Source organism: Taeniopygia guttata, chromosome 19 (assembly GCF_048771995.1).
Source record: "Taeniopygia guttata chromosome 19, bTaeGut7.mat, whole genome shotgun sequence".
In the NCBI taxonomy this organism is placed as follows: Eukaryota; Metazoa; Chordata; class Aves; order Passeriformes; family Estrildidae; genus Taeniopygia; species Taeniopygia guttata.
Window position 1 is genome coordinate 5151557 of NC_133044.1, and position 23789 is coordinate 5175345.

The 23789-nt window shown below is 41.5% G+C and overlaps 1 protein-coding gene across 9 annotated transcripts; it reads right to left on the minus strand.

Moving 5' to 3' along the window:
- Positions 1–218: 218 nt before the first annotated feature.
- On the minus strand, positions 219–22943 carry TPST1 (tyrosylprotein sulfotransferase 1). Of its 9 annotated transcripts, none has more exons than XR_005982228.2 (7): positions 22714–22943; positions 15795–16729; positions 10822–11020; positions 3574–3624; positions 2688–2742; positions 1708–1755; positions 219–756 (listed from the first exon to the last, which is right to left on the minus strand). XR_005982228.2 is itself a non-coding variant. In XM_041720070.2 (6 exons), the coding sequence occupies exons 2-5, from the start codon at positions 16640–16642 to the stop codon at positions 1738–1740; spliced, it is 1116 nt and encodes a 371-aa protein (XP_041576004.2). In that variant the 5' UTR covers positions 16643–16729; positions 22714–22943; the 3' UTR covers positions 219–756; positions 1708–1737. The 9 variants fall into 9 exon arrangements, 2 of the variants coding, with proteins under 2 accessions (XP_041576004.2, XP_030143984.2); XR_005982227.2 differs by having other exon boundaries at positions 219–759; XR_005982226.2 differs by having other exon boundaries at positions 2672–2742.
- Between the last annotated feature and the right edge of the window lie 846 nt (positions 22944–23789).

A 23789-nucleotide genomic window follows, 5' to 3' on the forward strand; every position in this document is an offset into this window, starting at 1 on the left:
TGGGACACTCCAATTTACTATTTCTTCATCACCCAGCTATTAAAAGCAAACAAAAATAATTTAACTGCAAACCTTAAAATAAGAACCAAACCCAGGACATGAGATCATATCTTCCCTCACATCAATATATTGAATTATAACTAACACATCAATATCTTGAATTATTTAAATCTTAAGTTGGAAGCAAGACCATCAACTAAGAAACAAATAAACAAAAATCACATTTAAAGCATTTATTTTGAAAAATAAAATACAAAAGATCATTGAATTGTAATTGTACATGTAATTTATCAACTTTTTTTTTTAAATAAAAGATATTTAACATTTTTCACATATGAATAAAACAAACAACTTTTCCACCAAGAATCTTTCAGGACAAGCACAGACCACTCTTGAAAGCTTTGTACATTTAAAACCAAACTGCTACAAGAAGCAAAAAAAAAAAAAAAATCTTTGAAGATGGAGCCCTGTAATTAAAACAGAGGAGCAATTTCAGAGACAGGCATTGCTTTTGCATTTTTAAAAACCTTAAAAAAATAGTTGTGCGAATGTAATGCAGTTCTAAATGAACATCAGTGATTTCTGTTTTGTTTTTTAACAGGTTTACATGCGCTCACAACAGCAAAATTTGAAATAAAAACAGGATGAAAGAAAGAGGAGAGAACATTCTGAAGAGAGCAGGCCATGAGCAGCACACCTCTGATCCCAGGGGAACAGGCCTGAGGGATCATTCCCATGGAAAAGGCAGCAGCTGATCTTCTAAGGAAAAAGAAATAAAGTTATTTTGGAGCTTTCTTGGTAATATTCAGCTTTTTATCCTGAAGACCATTTAAGATTTACAAATAATGCAGAATTAAGAGTAGCCACTGTTGTCTCAGCAGGTGGAAAATCACTGCCAAGACAAATCCCATTCCTGTAAGGAATGGGGCTGCTTTGTCCATCCTTTATCACTGAGAGACTGCTTGCAGCACAGTGCAAAAAAATATATCTATTGATTTTCCACTTACATCCCAAACCTTTGTGACCCAGTGGGAAGTTATGCTGGGAAGTTCCCAGTTTGGTTTCTCAGAAAATGGGGAGCAGCTTCAGACAGAAATATTGCAGGTTGGAGTCCATTTTTAAGAGCTAAGTGGCAAAATGAGGTTGATGCTTTAGTTATTTTAAATTGACTGTGTGAAGAGATGATGCTTTCTCTATTGATTTCACAGTGAAGGTCTGTAATTCATCTCTGGGAAGATTTTAGAGCCATTATTTCTACACAGAGCAGTGCTTTTGGCTATATTTAGGGTGTTTATATTTATGGCCACGTAAGGATCTATTTTGGGGATATTTGTAGGGCACATTGCTTTGGGCTATTTTTAAACTGGATTTAAATTTTGCCATCTTTTGTTGTCAGGTCAGAAGATCTGACAGCAGAAGAATCCTGGGTTAACACAGGAAATCTTGTATCACTCATTCCTTAACTGGTCTGGAATTTAGCTCCCTGAAAATTTTGTGACCGTTTATTCAGTGACTGAAATGCAGCTTTTTGAAAATACAGGTATGAGATGTTAAATCAAATATCACAAACCAGCCCATCTTTAGCAGTTTCCTTTAAAAAATATAATCTTCATATTTATCTTACTCATGGAGTTACAGAAGTTAAACAAAAATCATCTTGAATTAAGAACAACAAATGAGCACAGAACTGCAATGCTCTTTTATTACCTTCTGTGCAAGAAATGTCCATTTTATCTTCTATTCCATAGGTTCAGTCTGTCAAAAAAAAATTAAAATTAAATTAGCTATTTTACATTGGAGGACAAAAATATCAGTACCAATGTCTGTTCTCCAAACCTTTGAACTGTTTGGTTACATTATGTTAATACTAAAGGAGAACACTATCAGCATCAATTTGATCAGGTTTTTATGGTTTAAGGAATATTCTTTTACTCTTCCACAGTGCTTATTTTTGTCTTTTAGAAGACCTGTCTTTGCTGTGGATAAATCTGTTCAGATTTTGGTAAATACTGCATTTAAACCAAGCTAATTGTATAAATTCACCTCCTGGAATTTAGCAGGAACCTCCCTATCCTATGGAGCGAAGAAGGAATTTATCAGTCAGAATGGCCCAGGTTCTTTGGGTACCCCAGGATAATTGAAAACCACAAACAGCACAATTTAACTGATACTGTACGCAAACAAGGACTTAAAGGATTTAATGCAGGATTTATTCAAAATCAAGGACATTTTTTACTAGCACAAAAAATCAAGGCTATTTTTTGCTAGCACACCATCTCTACACAGTGTGCTCAATTCTGAAGGATCTCCCTGCATTTTCCATAAATCCTGTCAGCAGTATTTCCCCTCCTGGCAAGGCACACCCTATTCCTGGAGCTTTCTTGTGGCTAATCCTGCAACCCCACCAGCAATCCCACGTGGCAGTGACCCCAGCAGGCTCCTGTGAATTCAGCAGCACACGTGGAGCAGACACTCAGTGACAGGGACAATGCTGGCAGCAACAGGGCTGGGATGGTTCTCCAGAGCTGAGCAAAGCAGGAGCACTGAGTGATCCAAGCAGGCAAACAGGCAGGAAAAAGCCAAGCCCACGTTAGAGATCACACAAAGGCTGCTCAGAAAGATTTGGTGGCCACAGCAGGGTTATTTTCTGAGAACATGAAACACACACTACAGCTATGCCACTTTACTGATCCACGTTCATTTTATCTTGCCACGAGACTTCCTTTCTACTGTCTTCTTTGGCTGGAACAAAAGAAATCAGTTTTCCTTTTTAATCAAATCATTTTTATTTGAACAAACTGAGAAGTCAAAATGCTTTGTCTGTGGTAGATTCCAGGATATTTTTAACCTGCCCCATCCCTGGAAGTGTCCAAAGCCAGGGAGGACAGGGCTTGGAGCAACCTGGGATAGTGGAAGGTGTCCTTTCCAATGGCAGGGGGTGGAAAAAAATTAATTTTAAGGTCTCTTCAACCCAAACCATTCTGGTATTTTGCAATTCTGTGATATCCACAAGATCTGTTTGACAGCTTCACAATAAAGCTTTTTCTTTTTGTTTTTTTTTTTTTTTTTGCAGGTCTCTTAGGGAGCTGATGACAAACAACAGCATTTGGGGGATACCAGATTGTGAATTTTCAGTAAAACCTGAACTTCCATAGCACACTTGACTATTAAATCAACACCACCCCTACTCATAGCTGGGTTTGTTGACTTTGATAACATCTCTGTTTATTTTTAAAATCTCTCAGTATTTATAACTTAGTGCTCTGGACTAGACTTGTTTAAACCAAGATAACGAAAAGATAAAGCTCTTCTACAAGTAATAAACTTTGCAGTTTGGTCCACAAAAGAGGGTCAGTTTTTCCTTCCATTTCACAGCAATACCAAACTCAACTCTGGAGTTACACAAGGATTCAGGAGAGGTTTGGGATGCTGAGTTAAAGATTCCACCTCATGGATAATCAGCAAATCTCACCATCAATCAGAAAATCAAGATCATGGAGAAGTTGTTTATAAAGGTTGTTTGATAGCCTTTGCTGCTACAACCACAAAAAGATAATTAATTCAATACTGTACCTGTGGCACTTCTTTGAGGAAGTCAGGAAGCTGAAATTCACCTTTATAGACCTGGAAAAACAAACAAAAATTTATACTACTCAAAGCCCTCATTCACTATTGTTTGAAATGCTGAAGAGCTTATTAAGGGAAAAGAAAAAAAAAAGAAAATAAGAATAAAGTTTTTTTTGTATTGTTAGCATTCACTAATGTGAGAACATTAAATATTCTGGCAACATATTGTCTTCTCTCTAGAGGACAATTTTTAAAAGCTCTTTGCTTCTGAGAATAAACATTCCAAAGGGCAAAAAAAAAAAAAATCCTTTTTTTTTTTTTCCAAACCAGAAGTATACGTGAAGTTTTACCATCCTGTCTATTGAAGCATAAAGACTGATCATCCCAATGTCATGACTGCGCTCTTGTGTAATCATTTCAAAATAAAAATTAAAAAAGGGCACAAACCTATTTGGAAAAATTCCCTAAAGCCAGGAAATGGGAATGGGGCTCCTCTAAACCTACTCGGAAAAGTTCCCCAAAGGCAGGAAATGGGAATGGGGCTCCTCCAAAGCCTTGCTCTGAGCTGCCCTCCCTGGTTTGCGTCACAGGAAGGAGCTCCAGGAAGTCAGGGGATGTTTATTACAATTTTCTCTGCTCTCCTACGTGCACACGACCAGAGCACAAAGCCATGCCCAGCTTGTCAATATTCTGCAGTGGCCTGGGACTGCAGCTGAGCCAGCTCTAAATTTCCTGCCCTGTTTCAGGATTGGATTCCCATCCCAATCCATCCCTGGGATCCAAACCACCAGGCTTCACTGAGAGCGGGAATTACTCCACACCCACATGGTGGCACTCTGATATTCCATGGTTTAGATAAAATAGGAACAGCTCTCATCTGTATTCAGCCAGGGACCACTGGCATTCCCATGGGAACACTAAGGAAAGTCACCCTGGACAGAAATTCAGTGTGTGGCTATTGCAGCCCTGCTCCACTATAAATATTTATAAATCAAGGAGAGGATTTCTTATTTTCTGCTTTTATCCAACTATTAAAATGCAGGTTCTGTCCTGGAGAACAGGAATTGAAGTTTCAAAACAACATTGTCACAGCAAAAATGTTACAGAATAACCTCAGCAAGAGTCACAAGATAAATCAGGACTTTGTGTTAGGTGCTGCTCTTGTTGGAAGGAACAGACAGGAACCTTCACATTTTCTGGGAATTCTTAAAACCAATTAATGCTGATGCTGACAGCACTTTGTGACTGATTCAGAACTAGAAGGACCAAACCAGAATCCTCCTGCAATTATGACTCAGTCCAATTTTTATATTACACACCTCAATTTGTGTCTGCTCCAAAAACTTCACCTTTGCAGGAACAGCATTTACCCCAATAAACACCTGACAGCAGATAGCCAAGATCAGCAATATTAAGAAGAAAAATGGCACTGGAAAGCAAATGTTTTGAGGGTATTTTATATTATATTCACATGAAAATAGCAGCATTCACATGGCACAATTTACCAAGGCAAATCCAAGCAGTGGCAGGCCCAAGATTAGGTTTAACACAAATTTTGATTCAGAAATGACATTACCTAAAGGCTGGTTTTGTCAAGAGGAGACTGCATAAGAACTGGTTTAAAGTAGTTCCAAAAACATAAATGGTCCCTTTTGAATCAAAACCCAGGGATCAACAACAATCCAGAAATTCTAAAAACAATGACTCCATCTGCAGCCAAAGAAATTACGGAGGCTTCAGATTCCAAACTCTGTTCTGACCAATTTGTAAGTGTGGAACACATCACTCACAGTGGCATTAGAGAGACAGAAGCAGGATATTGGAATTATTTCCAGTCTAAGCAAGAATTCAGTAGAATTGAGGAGAAATGGGGTTTACCATCTCTAAGGGAATTATTTTGCAAGTCCAAATGGAATTCCAGAAGAGAGGGATCTGAAGTCTGTCTCAGTTTGTTGTTCAGTGTTGGCAGTATTCAAGCTGTTCTATTAAAAAACCAAAACACATTCTTATAGCCAAACTGAATGGATATTATTCTCAGAAAGAGATCAGAAAACAAGTTTCACTTCCAGTTGCCTGAGAAAACCCCTTTAAACACACAGGGAGAACTTCAGACCAGAAGTGTAACCTATAATTCTTTTTTGTAGAAGATTAAAGCATTTTTTTTTCACCCACTTTCCTGTCTGCTTTGTAAAGAGTCCCATTATATTTGGTCAGTTCCAGTATACAAAAATAATGGGGTTTTTGTGTAAAAGTCACCCTACAACCAAGTGTGCTTGAGCTTGGTAAACTTTGAAATATCCAAGTTGCAGAGTAGAAGGCTGTTGATGTTTAATTGTAAAAGGAAAAAGAATTAAATAAAGAACACTGGCAAAACCAGAGCTGAGCCCCTTTCTAGAACCACTCCACAGCACATGGAGTGCTCATCTCTCAGATTTTCCTGAACTTTTAAGGCAGCTTGAAAGGTTTACACAATTCTTCACCTCTGTTGGACCTGCCAAGGAAGGGCCATGTGAGATGTAAATGTTTACCCAGGAGGGACAACACAAGAGCAGGATCTTACACAGGCCCAGCAATGTCTGCCAAAAGGCAGCTTGCAACCACACCTCAGTTTGCATTTTGGTTGGTAATAACTCTCTTTATGCATTATTAATCATTTATGCAGAGTTAAGGCCTTGGGGGTTTTGTTTTTGTTGTAAAAATGAGATAACAGCACCTCTGGAGAGAAATTATCCAGCTGGGAATCCATATGTTGGAAGAAACACCTACTAAAGGGAATATTAAACAAATTTCAAGAACACTGAGAAAGTCTGTGCTGTTGTGGTCATACAGAAGATGGAATGAACCCCAAATTTTTGTTTTAAGTATCAGAAAAAACATCCACAAAGCCAAATGCCCTTATGATCAGGTTAATCAGTGAAATGGAGATGCAGGGCCCTGAGCAGCTGGGCATCCAAACACCTCTGACAGCACAATTACCCTCATCCCTTAGGATAAATGCACTTTTTACTTTTATCAAAGATTGCTGCTGCCCTTAAAACCTCAAAGAAAAACTCCTGCAATCCTGGTTGTCATCTGAACAGGAGATGGTTCCTCACAGTGTAATCCAGGCATGAGGCTGGAGTGAGTAAACTCTGTTTTTATCTCTAGGTGTTGCCATCAGCTGAACACAAAACACCTTTAGCTGGACACAAACCAGAGCTGGAGAAGAGTTTTGGGCTGTATTTGAACAGAGCTGGTTAAAACCATGGCTCCTTCTCTGGAATTCTGTAACTTCCACCTCTGGATCTCTCCAGGACAGGGAGCACAACTCCATGAAGCAGTTAAAATAACTTACTGGAGTGCATATTCCAAGCATACAAATTTGTTTAGTGGGAAGGATGTGCCAAAGAAAATCTGGTGTAATTCATTACAGATGGGAGAGGAAACCACTGTGCCAACCATAACACAACAAAGCAGCTTCTCCTGGGCAGGAGGCAGAGCTCTGCAGCTGGGAGCTGCTCTCTCTCCTCTTGTGCTGGGTTCTGGCAAGCTGCAATGCACTTTTACATCACCTCACAGTACTGATAAAGGACATATCACACACTGTTCTAATGAGGAGTGAAGCACTTTTGTATTTCACCCCACAGAGATTGGGCTACCAGCTCACACATAGCTACATTATTCGCATTTTCTGCATAATTTGCAGATGAAAACTTCATTTACTTCAGGATGTTGATTTCCTTTCTGCTCAGGATGTAGAACTTGTTGAAACTCTAGTAATTATGTATCTATAAGGCAGGAACCCCTGCAGTAATAAATTAATAGATCAGCTACAGGATTCCAAGAAAACCACAGCACATTCAGCGAAGGCAAAATCACCTCCTTGGAGAGGTCACATGCAGAGAACAGCACAACCCTGGCCAGACCTTGCTCTCTCTGCTCTGCATTCCTCAACTGAGACAAGAGAAACTGTCAGAAAACATAATATTGTCAGGCTTAACAGAAAACAGAACAACAAGAAGCTAATGGCTTTGTTAGTGAAACATCAGAAAAATCTGCTGAACTTGTGGCTGGCCCAGTGCAGATCCTGTCAGAGATGTTTTATTTCCTAGCACAACACAGGAAGAGATGAAGCTCCCTTCATGCTCTGTTGGTTCCTCAAACAAAAGCAGAGATGTCAAAGTACAAATCCAGGCTGTTTCTTCTTGTTTTTGTGCTGTGCTGCAGGAGCACAGACACCAAACCTCAGCATTTTGGTGTCCTCCACAGGTAACAGGCAAGTGAAAAATCCAAATTTAGCAGAGAGCTTTGCTTGCCTTGCATTACCTACAAGGAGATAGCATTTCTAACTTAAGCACTGTCCTTTAGCTGGAGAAAATAATCATTTTGTCTCCAGACTGAAGAATAATAATACTTTTTAAAAACTATATTTAAGCTGTACGTATAGAAGTCACCAGCAGGGGACAGAAAAGGAGAAAAGAGGAATAAAGAACAGCACTTGAATGTTCAGAAAGCTTAGGAAAACTAGTATTTTGCACCACACCAGCCATCTCTTTCCAATTTTCTACAGTATCAGCCCTTGGTTTAGGAATTTTTACACTGCTGGTTCTCACTTCCATGATTAAAAGCAGCAGCTCTAAATTGCTGAGCATCATTTTCACTGTTAAGTGCAATTTGTGGTCTTTTCCAAGAAGGGACAGATTTTGCTCAGCTTTAGAAGTCTAAACTTTATCTGTTTTCAGTGAATACAATTCAAGTTCTGTGTTCACTTTCAAGTCTTGGAGACCACAAATAACTATAAATACAACTATAAATATAAATATAAATATAAATATAAATATAAATATAAATATAAATATAAATATAAATATAAATATAAATATAAATATAAATATAAATATAAATATAAATATAAATATAAATATAAATATAAATATAAATATAAGAGAGCTGCTTCCAAACACAAAATGAGCCAATAAATGGTTACAAACAACATCCAGATATTCTTACTATGCACTGAAAAGCAATTCTGGAAAGATTTGCTTTGGCCAGCTTCATCCATATTGAAGATATCCAGTACAAAACTCTGTGAAAGGCTATCCCAGGTGAAGAAATTTAAAGACAGCAAGAGCAAAAGAAGTGCTCCGGTGATTTACAAATTCACCAGCTCAGAGTACACAGGAACACATTTAACTTGCCAAGTGCCAGCTCCAAAAGGCTGGAAAAACCCAGATTTATTTATTTTCTTCATTTAAATAAATGCTTTTTTCTCCAGCCTGCAGCAGCAAGGAATAAATTAGCACAGGTTCCTGGAGGAGAAAGGAAACCCCACAAGAGCTGTCCCTGATGGGCCAAACTCACACACCAGAGTCTGAAACAGTTTGAAATCCTTATGTTGCTCTATTTTTAGATAAATATTCTAAGTTTTGAAGATGAAACATCTTGAACTCTCTTACTTTTAGCATTCATTCAGAACACCTCCCTTATTTTATCTATACAAACCACACATGCACAAAGACTTTTGGCAAAGAACAAGTGACTAGAAAAATACATACTGGGTACTATAATAAACAACAGAATGAAAATGCTGTCTGGGGCTGTAAGTAAAGCTAATAAATTAAAATAGCAACCAAAATATTAATGACTGTTCCATATGTCTGCAATATTTAGATCAGCTTCAGTTTTTAACAGCTGCTCCTAGTATGAGTAAACAAATTCTCCTTCAAAGCAAACTTGGAAAAAGCATCAGTAAACCTTCAGCCTTTGAAATTAGGTTTTCATTTCTTTACAGTTGCTCCTGGCTTTGTTTATTGCCTGAATTCCTCTCTCGTATTTTGGAATCAAATGCATTTCAAGAAGAGACAGAAATCCAGACAATATTTGCAGCTTGGCCTGAACTTGCTCCACACAGGTGGAGGCCTCAGAAAGGTCAGCAGGCTGTAAAAGCTTCTGTCAATTTTATCAGTGAGCCACAACCAACAAAATTTGCAATTTCTAGTACTGAACACTTATTTTAACTGAGTGCAGACAACTTCATTTGTTTGTGAGCCTTTTAAAACAGGGAACTTACAAACTGTAACCAAAAAGAGTGGGTTATTTTTTCCATGCTGAGCTATCAGCTATGAATTTAAAAAAAAAATCAACCTGCCAACCTTTAGTACACTGATTATTGATTAATGACATTTTTTCTAAAAAGAAATAATGCAAGAGTGTTTAGGGACTTCACAGACCCCAATTCCTTTTTCATTCCTATCTATCCCATCAGTATCCCAAGCAGGTTTTCAGGATCAGAAGGCTGGTGGAAGACAGTCCTTTTAAATTGTTTAATTATTTTTTCCCCCTGATTATTCTGCTGCAGCAGAAAAAGTCACCTTCTTTTAATAAACTATGTCCAAAAAGAACAGAAGTTGAGTTATTAATTCTATTTCCAACAAAGGTAATGAGTTTTTCAACGGATACCTCCAGGGATAAACAGCACTTAATAGCCCAACTACTCAAATTCCAACAACATTAAATTCAGACTCAGTTCCTTAAGTTTAGGTTAATCAGCACCAGACCTTTCTCCATCTTCGGGCTGCTCTACAAAGAATTGGAAAATCAGACATTTTGATCATCGTGGGCTGTTTTCTATGGGTCATTTTTCAAACCCTACTGAGTATTTGGGGTGTAATTTTGTGACAGAGCTTCTGCCAAACTTCATCTATTAAAAGCTGAGCTCATCCATCAAGTTTGAAACCAGACAAAAAAGCTTTTCCCACTGTTAATTATGACTCAATCTAATTTTTATATTACACATCTCGATTTGTGTCTGCTCCAAAAACTTCACCTTTGCAGGAACAGCATTTACCCCAATAAACACCTGACAGCAGATAGCCAAGATCAGCAATATTAAGAAGAATAATGGCACTGGAAAGCAAATGTTTTGAGGGTATTTTATATTATATTCACATGAAAATAGCAGCATTCACATGGCACAATTTACCAAGGCAAAATCAAGCAGTGGCAGGCCCAAGATTAGGTTTAACACAAATTTTGGTTCAGAGTTGCCATTAGCAGTTCCCCAACTTTCTGGGCAGCTCTCAGGAGGTTCAGCTCCACACACCAAGGAGCAAAGCTCAAGGCCCCAAAGGATTCCTTCATTTTCCCCCAAAGAAAACACACTGTGAAGCAGCAAAATGTGTCAGAAACAGACTCCAAATCCCCAGACCAAACACAAGGCTCCTGCTCTAGAGGTCAAATCCATTCAGTCAATAATTAAACCCACAAAAGCCTTACCCTCCTTGTGTTTTCCACCACTTTTTGATCTGGCTTCCCATAATTGGGGGGGTTGGCATAGGGGTCATAGCCCAGTTTGGCCAGCATGGGGGCAATCACTGGCATGTCCTGCAGTACATCAGCTGGGATCTTCCCAACCCACTTGGACAGGGCTTCCACATTCACTGGCTTGATCACTTGGTCAGTAGATCTTTCAACCCTGGGGAAGGAGAAAAAAAATTATATTTTCCTTTCCAATCAATTACTCTTCAAGAGCATTAAGACATTTAGCTTGTTTTGTTTGGGTTTTTTTCCCTCCCATTTTCTTCTTTCCCTCTCAAAATTTCATGTTTTCTACAGAGCTGATGGGAAGTGAAGTTTTAATGAGAATAATTAGCACAATATTTGCAGATGCTGTCAGGTTCAGGCTCTCACACTGTGCTGAAACAATTCCTTTATTCCATAAAAGCAGCAGAGAAAGCCCAGGAACTGTTAAGTGAAAAGTAAACCCACATCTACAAATAAATCTGTTTTCCCACTGGCATATTCCCACATTTGCTGTTTAATTGTCTAGGATGCATTAAAAGTTGCATTCTAAATTCCAACCCATGTGCTACTTCTTATCACAACCATTCTGTGGTTCATTTTTTTAAACTTGTTTAATAAAAGAGAGACCTAAGATGACAGAAAGCTACAAACTACAGAACTATTTTTCATAACCACTCCTTTGATTGTTTGGTCTTTACACAGATCTTAAAGGCAAGAGCACAGTCAGTGTCATATTTAGAAAATCACTTATTTCTTATTCATTTAAGCAACAGTCCTAATGCAATTTTTATTTCTGTTCTACTTTTGTGGTGTGTTTTATTTTCCCAGGGAAGAAATCTGGCACTGCTTTGTGCTGCCTTCATGATTGTAAGACACACAACTTCTTTACTGTGCTTATTCCTGGAACAGAACTCAGGCTGAATAATTGAAAACTCCCTGAGTTTTTACTCTAAATAATTTAAAACTTTTTCCTGACCTCAGAAAGAGTTTGGATGTTGTTGGATATATAAAAGGAATATTTCTGTCTGCCTCACAGCTGATGCTGAGCACACACCAGAGTTCACCTTGTTCCTCTTTTTCACTCCTCAGCAGAGCTAAAATCCTCCCAGGGCAGAAAAAGGAAATCAGTCATCCTATGCTGGAAGGTCAGTAAGGTGAAAAAATTTAAATACAATCAACAAAGAACAAACAAGACACGGAAATGCTCATAAGGAAACTGTCTTGGCAAGCAAGGCCTTCAGATTGGTGTTTCATGGAAGCTGAAAAGGAGCTGACAAACAAAAATCCTCTAAAACAAGGATTTTCAGCATTTTCAGCTTTATCCTCTTCGAGCATCAGCAGAGACTCAAACCAAAGGAAGGATCTCAGAAGGGGATTTTGGGACCAGGGAGTTGTGACTAGATTTCAACATTCTGAGGGTTGCTGGACTGACCTCCTAAGTCTGGATGGAAAATTTAAAAGTTTAGGCAATGTTTTTTGTGATCTTTCTAATTAGAAGATGAGCATCTGACTCCACATTAAATTAGCATGAAAAGAGCTGCTAAAAATTGAAATTCAGAAGTTCAAAGCACCACAAGAGGAGTCCAGAGCTGGACTGAGACACTCAGGAAAAAATTATCACGAGATGTTTGAAAAAGTAAGATTTATGGTCCTTCGAGCCAACCAAGCCTAAAACCTCCTCACCAAAACTGCAAATTGATTTGAGCATTTAAAATCAGGATGATACTGGGAGAAGCAGGTAATGAGTCTGGCTAAGAACTTGCTGGACCCCCCAGAAATGGGTGTTGCAGATCAATTTGAGCCTCAGTTTGTCACATATGGATTCCCCACCCTGATACCAAATTTTAAATGTGTCTTTTGTCCCTCTGTCATTTTAATCTTTGCTAACAATGCCCTCAGCATGAAAGATTTCCTGGTGATTGATAGCAGGGACTACATTTAGCTGCTCCCAAGGACTGATAAAAAATCCACTGCTCCACATCTGGTCTGTTTAAATCCTTCTCTGTGCTTTCAGTTAAGGTGGGGAGGAAAATAAAACAATTTGTGGGAAGGGAAAAAACCCAATTTGTGGGAAAGATTCCTCAGATAAAGAGCTTATGAGGACTGTGTGGGAAGACAGATTGGGGGCAGGAGGAAAGAAAAATGTTAAAATCCAAACAGAAAAACAAGAGAACACCAGTTCTTGGGAAAATTGATTATATGGCAGTGATTCCATTTCTAGGAAGAGTTTCAGCTTTGGGAAGCACACAGGACTAACCCCAAATAATTCTGCATCTGTACCAGAATCAAACGAGAGCTATGTACTAAATATAATAAATTCTGAAGTAATTCTGCCTAGACAGCTATTTCCATAAAAAAACTAATAAAAATTGCTCTAGAGGGGTTGACATTTCTTTACATCAGTGGTCAGCACAGCTGCTTTCACTTAGGCAAATGCCAGAGCTCAATTAACAATCCTGGTTAGAGCATGGAGTCCATAACGAATTCCTTCAACAGCCACGTTGGCAGGGACTTCAAACCACAGAAAATTCCCACTCCTACAAATCCTGCACTGCACATCCCTACAGCCCTTGCAGTGATCCTGGATAAAAACCAAAATAAGGGGTGAGAAATAAATTCTAAACATTTTTTTAGCAGGTAATAACATGGTTGTAAAGATATTTTATAGACACTGTGATCTCATTCTCAAAATGTTTTTCAGTATCTCAAGATGACAAAAAACTTGTCAGATTTCTTTTCAAAAAATACCTGCAACAATTGAAATATCTCCAGGCATCTTAGGCTGGACCTGAGGCAGCAGCAGGAATCTGAAGTGGATGCTGAGCCTGTCTCTGAGATCTGGAGATCTTTCAGATGAGTGAGAGATGATTAAAGCAGGGGGCTCTGCTTGTTTCCAGAAGTTTTTACACAAAATCACAGCTGGGAATGCCAAACCCAGCAGGTTTGCACTGGAACAAGGGCATCAAACTGGGAAATCTCAAACTCTCCCTGCACAATTTCAACTGGAATCCCATAAACACACAACACAGGCATTTAAGCTTTTGATATTCACTGGGGATTCTGCAGCCCTTGGACACCTGAGTCACTGGAATGATTATCAAATCCTGCAACTGAAAACCAAATTTCACCACCTACTGCAAGGGTATTTGATTAGATAAACCCACCCCAGGCATAACACCCATTTCTCTTTTTCCACCATTGCCAGAGCCTCCTGAAATCAGAAATTGCTTCCCCACATCATCTCCTCAGAGATAATAAAGGCATAAAGAACTCTGGGACCAGACTGAATTGAGGGTCACAAGAACATGTCCACATTCTTTTGTCTTAAATGTGAAGGTTTTACAAAAAAAAATGAATGCATTTGACTTTGTTCAAGCCATTTTCTTAATTTTTAGAAACAAATATTCTCAACTCCTCACACCCTATTCCACCAGATTTAATAATAAATTTTAGTAAAAATTCAGTAAGGTTATTGAGTTTTATAGCATAAAGGTCCATCAATTTTTAAAAACAGCAATCTGGAAGCTGTAAGGCGGTAATATTTTTACTAGAAATGGGATTATACAGTTACTTTTTACAAGACACTTAGAGCTTGGCAACCACCAAAAGAAAAAAAAAAAAAAAAGTAAAAATAAGTTACCTCCACTCAGGTGCTGCAGAAGCAGCAACAAACCCCAGGAATTAGGGAGAAGTTCCCATGTGGATCAGGTTCCAGGGAGGCATCACAGTGCCCTGCTTCAGGTTAACATTTCCACATTTTCAACCTGCTACTGAACAGCACTGCCAAAAAAAGGGAGGAGATGCCTTCCTGATAACCCTGGGAACAGTGGAGGCTGTTTCTTCAGTGGGAATGGTCATGTGAAAGCTCCACAGGGCAAATATCTAATTGTAACCCAAGTTTAAAGTCCTCTTTGTAATCACTGATAATAATTTTATATTTGTTTTGAATTAAATGCCCTTACAATATATTAGAAAATCCACAGCTGTGTTCCTAGGCATTAAATAAAGGAAATATCCCCATTTCTATTTCTCACAACTGGAGTTTAAATAAATAGGATTTCTGTAACAGTCTGTGTGTGCTTGCTGTGCAGGGTGCCTCTCACTCAGAAGCACTTGGCCAGGGCTGAATATTCCAAATCCAGGAGCTGAGGAATTTAACTGGGCAGGCCTTGCTGCTGGAATAGGGCTTCTAATTCAGGATTTTAAAAATTAATCTGGTGGATTCAAAAATAGGAGTGTCAAAAATTGACATTTTTCTCTCTCAATGTAAAGATGAAACAGCTTCTGTGTTTCAGATGCTCAGCTGTGAACTGTGGCAAAGAAACCAGAGCAGTTTAACCAGAGAATAAATCAGATTATTTCTTAACACCACCCAGCTAGTTTCCCAAGCAGAGCTGAATTTTGGATTCTGAAAGCAGCTGAATCAGGTGCACAGATGGCCCAACAAAATAGTGAAAGATCTGCTTACAACAAGGTTACTTTCCATCAAAATGCCTGTCATTTTGGGAGCACATGCCAGGAGAAAAGCTGCCAGCTCTGCTTTCTATTCTCTTGGAGCAGTTTCTCCAGTTTCCTGGAAGAGGATGTTCTTGGCAAACTCAGCTCCAAGGCCATTCTCGCACTGACAACAATATTGTTGCTGAAATCAAATGGGTGATTTGGCTAGGATGGGTGACACCACTCCAGATAAAACAGCTCAGGTTTATTTAGGGGCACAGAGAAAAGCAAAGCTGATACCAGATATTCAAATTCAACTTAGCCTTGACCATTAAAAGTTTGTTCACATTACACACATAACCAATCAGAGATTGCAAGCTTTTAATTAGCAATGACTTATTTTCAAGATGCACCATAAATCAGCTGCCCAAGGGAGAAGCTGTGATTTTTATATACCAAATGCACTAGTTTAGAACAGCACAAGGTGAAGGATGAAGGCTCATACTCACTTGGAAAGAGAAACCCCCCCTGCTTTTCCAATCATCTCCTCATGGTGCAGCACTGCCTGGTTCCATGGGATGTGCAGGAACTTGAGGAGAGTCCTCATCCACCTCTCGGGGTGCAGCACCAGCTGCTCATAGTGCACCAGCATGCACCTCTGGAAGCCCACCTCCATGCACTGGTTGTACATGGTTTCGATGGCCCTGTTCCACTTGCTCAGGCAGTCCCTGTAGCTGTTCAGGTCAAAGCCAGCTATGGTCACCTTCCTGGAGATCATGGAGTGCACGGACGCGCGGCCATCCCGCACCATCAGCAGGAATTTGGCATTGGGGAAAATCCTGGCGAGGTAAGTTAAGGATTTTAAAGCAAAGGGATCCTTGTTGCACAGGTAGGGAGCGGGCTCGCCGTGCTTGACGATGATCTCCAGCAGAAAGGCCTGCATGGCCGAATCCAGCACCTCATCCGTCACCCCCGCCTCGTCCAGGCGGATTTTCTCCTTGCTGGACCTGGCCCACATCTGCTTCACAGCCAGGATCCTGGGGATCACCCGGGTCTCCTCCCCGCAGCGGATATCGGGGTGCGCGTCCAGCATGGCGCGCATCAGCGTGGTGCCGCTGCGGGGCACGCCCCCGATGAAGATCAGGGGCATGTCCTTGCTGTAGGGCAGGCTCCCGTTGGCACTGCCACCGGGGGATGTCCCCAGCGTGGCCCTGGCGCTGTCCCCCCGCGGGGGCTGCCCCGTGCGCTCCTCCATGCGGTGGTGGCACTCCATGGCGTGCTGGCCCAGGTAGAACACGGTCACCGAGCTGATCACCAGGCACGCCAGCAGCAGGTTCTGCTTCAGCTTCCCGACCATCTTGGGCAGCAAAACAGAACACCTCCTACTCCAAAATATCCTCTAGTTCACGTGCCATGGGAATCCTAATCCCAAATAAGTTAAGGTCTGGCAAGAGGAGAAAAAAGAAAAAAAATTAGAATTTTTTTTTTTACAATAAGTTACTTTTCCAAGAGATGAGACAATAAATTACTTTTCTAAGAGATGAAACAAGACTCAGTCTGAAACCCAAAAACAAAATCAAGGTTTCTCCTTATTTCTTTTTCAGTTCAGCTTCATAAAATTACATTATCCAAAAGTAATTTTTATTTCTACAGATGAGAAGAAAAAAAATATAGGTGATTTCTAGATACGCATAAGAGTCTGAACAAAACTTTTAGATAGATTTTGAAACTGCTTTCTATCTGTTGAATTCCATTTCCAAGGACTAAGAACAAGCCATGTTTTATAGGGAATATCAAAAATTATATTAAACACTGGCTTCAACAAATCTTTACTCTGCTGCTGGAGGACTCCACCTGTATCTTTATTTTTCCCTTTTCTAACAGTTAATGTAGAGACAATCATTTACCTGTGTTCAGCAGTTCACCTGCTTTGGGTTTTCAGATCAGGTGGGCTAAAAACTGACTGTTCTTCCCAAAACTGAATCTTCTTCCCAAAACTCCAATGAAATTAGTACTCTACTGGAATTTTAAGGAAGATCTGGCTGTTCAGGGCAGGAATAGCTCACTGAGCACTCAGAATCACAGATGCTTTTAATTGGGAGGAGCTCCAAGCAGGTTTTTCCATCTCTGGCAGCACTGCAGGACCCATCCCTGTGTGCACAGGATCCTTCTGCCTGCTCCCTGTTTCCCTCCAAAGCTTTATCCACTTCACCTTTTCCTCTTAAAATCCAGCTGTTAACTCAGAAAAGGCTGATTTGAGGAGGATCTCCAGCCCTGTGCCTGTTTTATGGGAAGGTGCAGGCAGAGGACAGAATTCCCATCAGCAGTGGGGAAAAGCAGGGAATTCCTCCTGCAGCAATCTGTCACAGCAGGGTTTTTTTCTCTGCCAGGGCATCCAAGAGAAGGTTTTGCCCTTCACATTAACAAAGCTTATTCCAACCAACAGCTGTCACAATACTCCACTCAAAGTTCAGCTTTTAGTTTCTGTTACCAAAATCAAACTCAAATATAACTCAAAGATTAATTCCTTTCTTTTCCTGTGAAGTGGCCAACACTCTCTGGCCAGAACACCACTCACAGGAACAATTCATTCTCTGTGAAAAGTTTCATTCTACTCACATACCTCTCCTTGCTTTAACTGGACCTTAAATATCTGAACATTAAAAAAATACCCCTCAAATTCCCAGAAATTGAAGCAGAGGTCATCTGAACAGTGCTCAAAAAGTAAGGAAAATAAATAATGCAGTTCATATTTCCATAGCACCAAAAATGAGTTTCTCTTCCGAAAGATTCAGCATGCGGAGCTAACTTGAAATTAGGGAAGGGGAAATTGTTCTGCTTAAAACTAACAAATAATACAGAATAGTTTTAAATTCTTCAGATACAGTACCCACTGGAGAGAAGAGTTAACACAAATGAAAGAGCATTTCAGTACAGAGCACACAAGCCCTACAAATATTTACACTTCCTCCAATCCCTACCATTACTCAGTCTGAGTAAATGCCACAAAACTAATTTCCTCAGGAAGGAAAAAAAATCCTCCACAAAAACCTTCATCTTCCAAACTAAAACCTACTTGTTGAAGATACACCAAATGCAGAAGTTAGGTAGGTGAACACTGGAGAAAAGCATATCAAGATCAAATTGAAGATTTATATTAGAATATTAGTTCAACCAAAATAAAATAAACCCATCTTTAACAACAAAGCTGAAGAACTCTCAGTATTGGAGGAAAGCTGGTGATTGAAAACTGAAATCTTTAATTTAATTTTAAACAAGTGATGACTGTCTCTGGGCACAATTCCAGCTGTGAATTCCACTAATGCTGCAGACTGTGAGGAGGTTTCCTAAATTTCTGTGAGTATTGACTCACCTACACCACCAAAATCCCAGCCATGTGACAAAAACCCCACATCAGTCACCCACAATGCAGTTGATGCAGTTCAAACTTTGGGACATTCAAAGTTGCCAAAGGCTGCAAGACCATAAAGAATCAGGATTCAACTGTCCTACAACCTTCTGTCCTGGTTTTTTACCTGGAACATGCACTGCCATAAAGACCAGGGCTTTGTGTGTCAGGAAAGCCAGAGAGGAGCAGTCAGGAACAGCTCCTCTCACAAAATTCATTTATTCCCCAAACCAGCAAACTCCTTTCTGTGCCTGAAGTTCCAAGGAAAGCTCTCTGGGATAAGGATGACATATGAAAGTTGCTGCCCTTCTGCAAACAAACCCCACCTTCCCTCCTCCCCATGAGTTAAGTGCTCTGGAGCACATCTGTCAGCCTGAAGGGTTATAAAAGTTATTATTGCTCTGCTGTTAACAGGAATTAAATTGACAGCCTTTCAAAATCACAGCAGGGCAATCAGCAAGCCCTCTGAGCTTTGAAATGTTGTGGGGTTTTTACCTGAGAAGAGCAAAGTGCCACACACCTTACAAGCACAGAGAGATTTTATTTTAAAAGTCCCAAAACAAACCCCACAATCACCCAAACACAACCCTCTCACACAAAACATGAGCTGAGCAAGTCCTAGAAGACTACAATGGTAGAGAGGCCTTTGGCAGCAAGTTTCAAGCGCCAGGATAAAAAAACAATTCCCAGAAAAATTTATGTGGAACTCCAAAAAAAAAAGGGAATTAATATCTACAAGTTTCATCACAAGACAGTGCAGCCAGCAGAACTGTCTGTAAGTGAATTTTCTGCCCAGAAAAGTCAGGCCTATGAGTCAGCCTCAGATGATGTTAGCACAGCAGAACTCACTGCACTGCTTTGTTTCCTTCTCCTGCACACAATTCATCATCCTGCCCTCCCCTCCACGCAGCAGGTCAAGACCTTTTTCCTCAAGTTCATCCAAAAAATGTTGAAAAATTTTATCTTAGTCAAGAGGCAAGTCATCCATTTGCATTTCATGCTAGTTTGGGGCTTGTGGGTGTTTCAAACATCCCCTGCAGAGGAATAAAAGCTGCTCCATTCCCTCTGGAGCTCCAGAGCTCAGCCTTTCACACTGTGGAGCTCAAAGGGAGCACCTCCCTTCGCCTGTTCAAGCTGAGCTTTTCCAGGGTTAAACTGAGAGGGCAGTGACAGTGGCATCATCCATCCCAAAATAAAACACAACCCCAGATATATATATATATAGCATTTTTCAGTGATTAACTTGTCCTCTGCTTCCACGGCCTGAACTCCTGGCTCACATTCTGACCATCAGATCTCCTTCTACAAAGAGCACAGCTTAGATTTTATGGGATTTTTTTTTAATGGGATTTGTTCATGATTTGTTCCAAGTGCAGTGAGCAAGTTGCCCTTACAGTTCCCACTGTAGGAAGCACAGAAATGTTTTCACACATTTGCATTCCCTTGAACTTAGGCTTTTCTGATTTAAATTTGATAAATGATTTGGTTTAAATGTAAAGCTCTGAAAAATGTAAAGGGCCAGAGTTTGAGCTCAGCTCTTCTGGAGAACTCTGCTGGGAGGAAAGGTCACACTCAGCTCTGTGTCAACAGGGCATGAGGCTCCACATGCATCCTCTAAACAAAAAGCCAATAAAAAAAAAAGTTTTTGTGCCAGAAAGTAGGAGCAAGAGAGAAGCAGGGGGAAAGTTGATACCATTGGAAAGTTGTCTTTCCCTTCATGCCTTCCTACCATGCTCCTATGATTCCTTTTCCTCTTCAGGAGAGCTGCTCAATCCCTGATTCTCTGGGGCTATGACAACAACCCCTCCCCACCCCAGGCTTTATGGAGCAGGCTCCAACATACACCCTGCAGAAACAGAAGATGCTGATGCACAGCCTGACTACTAACCCTAAACTACAAAATAAATTAATTTTACAATGGCTAAATTGAATAGGAAAATATCCCAAAGTACTGTTATCCATTGTCAATCTCCTGGAGGAGGAGAAATGAAAATGCTGTTAGGATTTAAAGAAGTAAATGTCAACTCTATCAATTTCTTCCCTGCCTCTTCCTGCACCTTTCACTTTTTCTCTCTTAAAATAAATACTGGAAATGCAGCAGATACTGGGAATGCTCAAGAATCACCCTCAAAATAATATACATTTAAAAACCAAAGAGTTATTTCTTAGAGGAACATCTACCCTAAGCTCTTTCAGCGTCCCTAAATGAAAGCTTCAGGAAGGAATCCCATCAAAGTTTCCCTTCAAGGAGCTGTTTGAGTGTGCTCACCACAGATGATTGCACAGGATAATGGCAGAGCACAACACCAGGGAACAGCATTGAAAATATTCCCAGGGCACCACTGCCACAGCCACCCAAACCATCAGAGCCTTATTTAGCAGCCTGTTCCCAACACAATTTGAGTATTCAGGAAGCATTTTTATCCCTCTGCACAGTCACCTTAATGAATCCCCCAAAACTGGATCTGTGTTGCCACCAGTCACGGATCAGAATCTGCACAAGGAAGCAAATCTGAAGCAAAAAAATCAAAATCAAGAAGTCTTGAGTTGCAAGTCCATCTTCAGCTATTTAAGCCCTCATGGCCTTCAAACCCTGCTGCTGTTTGCCCCAGATTTCTCCTCCCATTAATCCTAGAGTAAAAAAAAAGATGATAAAATAGAAGGAGTAATTTTTATTCACCTCCACAAAGAAACAAGGAGTCCACAAATAAACAAGATGTAAATCACCTGGCATAAAAACATCTGGAATGAAAGACAGCCAACTCCTAGAATGACAGAACAAAACTGGACAGGATTACTATCAGGGAATGCAGATGTGAGAACAACTCTCCCTTATAGCCCACACTGCAGGAACCATAGAAGTGTTGGTCACACATCTGCATTCCTTGAACCTACATTTTTTGGCTTTCTTTTTAAAATCTAAAGCCTTAAAAAATTTAAAATACCAAATTAACCTTCACTGCCATAGACTGAATAATGTGAAGTTTTCCATAGCAACTATATAATAATTTCATTATTTCTGTTACAATCACATTATACAGAGTAAAAAAAATATGCTCATACTTATGCATTTCAGTTTTGTTACCCAAGCACTCAAAAATCAACACTTTTAGGTTTTTCTATGTCTAAGGCCTCTAAAATTACTTTAAAAATCACATAATTAAAAAGTTCTGCTTAAATTAAAGGAAATATCTTTATCCATTCTGCTCTACTTACATGTCTAACATATACAGCAAATTATCAGGATTTGCATAGAAAATGGTCAAAAAAGAGCTACCAACATGCAAAAACAAACAGTATTTAATTTCTACAGTTCCTGCTGGAGAACAATTCAACCAAAGGAATTTTACTGGAGACACACAGAGGCTTTGTGCTCTCTAAAGTTACACATAAAAGAAGAAAAAAAGGGGGGAAACAGAGAGAAAATATCACACTGAGAGTAGATGAGCTCCTGCTCTGTGTTCCTCAGAGGGATTTCAGCGCTCCGTTCTACACTGAGGTACTGCGGAGAACCAAACTCCTCAGTAACAGCACAACCACCCAGACCCACCAAAATCCGCACAAAACCAAAACGCAAATCCCAAGGGCGGCAGCAAACCCACTTCCAGCGGAGCGTCAGATCCAACATCCTGCTGTAAAACCATCAAACTGTGAAACTACCAAATCGATGAGGCTTGGAACAAGCTGCTCTAGGGAAGGCGAGCCATTCCATACCTGTCCGCAGGTACAAACCCAGCACCGTCCCCGCTGCCCACCGCGGGCCCTCCAACGCCGAACAAAAGCACCGGGAGCCCGCGGGGAAACTTTGGGAATGCTCCGGGCGGGCTCGGCCGCGGGGAGCGGTGTGCCCGGTGCTCCGAGCATCGCCGGCGGCACCGGGGGGGGACCGACACGGCGGGGAGCGACACGGCGGGGACGGACAGAGCCGCTCCGGCCGCCGCCTCAGGCCGCGGGTGGGGCGGGGCAGGGCGGGCTCGCCCCGGGCTCCCCTCAGGTGCGCGGCGGGCGCGGCCCCTCACCTGCGCTGCTGCTGCTGCCGCCCCCGCGCCGCGCTGGAGCCGCGCAGCAGCGGCACGGCCGCCCCTCCGCCGCCGCCGCGGCTCCGCTCGGGCACCATGGCAGTGGGCAGGGAGCGGGATCGGCACGGGGAGCGGGACGGGGAACGGGACGAGGAACGGGAGCGGCTCCGGGAGCGGCCCCGCCGCCGCCTCCCCTCAGCCGCGCGGCTGCCATGGAAATCACAACCACGCCCTGATTGGTCGCGGGCCTCGATGTGTCGCGGGCCGCCATTGGGTGGCGGCGGGTGATTGACAGCGGGAAGAGGCGCGGCCGTGGCGGTGGCCACGCCCCCCCGCACAGCTGGCGCGCACATCTGGGCGGCGCTGCAGCAGATGTGCCGGGCAGATGTTGGCGGCTCCCCCTCGGCTCACCAAAAACCATTGTTGAATTACAAATACAGCCCCAACTCCGTCCGGATTCTGCCCCCGGGCTTGGCTGTTAGCGCCGAGCTGGTCTGGGTAAGTGGCTGCAGTGCAGCGTTCCGGCTGTGCCGTGAACTGAGAAACGCCGAAGGCTTTGAGAGGCACTGAGCGGTGCTGACAGCCCGGCTCAGGTGTCTCCTGGGCTCACACACCTGCTCTGCCATGTGCCCGCCACGTGTGCGGCTGGGAAAACATCTGGAACAGCTGGAGCACGAGCCAGAGCCTGAGCCAGCTGCTGGCACAAACCCCGACTCTGCCCCACAGCTGGGTGAAGAGGCCAGGAAAGGAGTGAGGGTGACTCTGCCCCTGGAGGTGCAGCTGTGTAAGGAAATGCACAGCTCTACATGAACTCACCTCTCAAAAAGCGTGGCCTGTCCTGACCCCTTCCTTCCCAGTGCTCCGTGTGGAAATCCAGCTTCAGCTCCTCACCAGCAGGAAAACGCCTTGAGTTGGACTTGCTAAGGTTAACACAACGATATACAAAAGCTAAATGCAACTGAAAGCACATTTCTCCTTCACAAACAGAAGCCCAGCTGCAGACAAACAGCCTGCAGAGATGTCAGTGCTGCTGCAGGGTCACAGCAAAGGGAACAATCCCACAGGACGTTCCCCGG

What these genes read in the sequence shown, in the direction of transcription:
- TPST1 (XM_041720070.2), bottom strand. Translation starts at nt 16,642, where the DNA reads ATGGTCGGGAAGCTGAAGCAGAACCTGCTGCTGGCGTGCCTGGTGATC. An exon ending in GGGGGGGTTTCTCTTTCCAA is followed by an intron (nt 11,021 to 15,794) that starts GTGAGTATGAGC and finishes CTCCTTCCCCAG; the next exon opens with GGTTGAAAGATCTACTGACC. An exon ending in TGGTGGAAAACACAAGGAGG is followed by an intron (nt 3,625 to 10,821) that starts GTAAGGCTTTTG and finishes TTGTTTTTCCAG; the next exon opens with GTCTATAAAGGTGAATTTCA.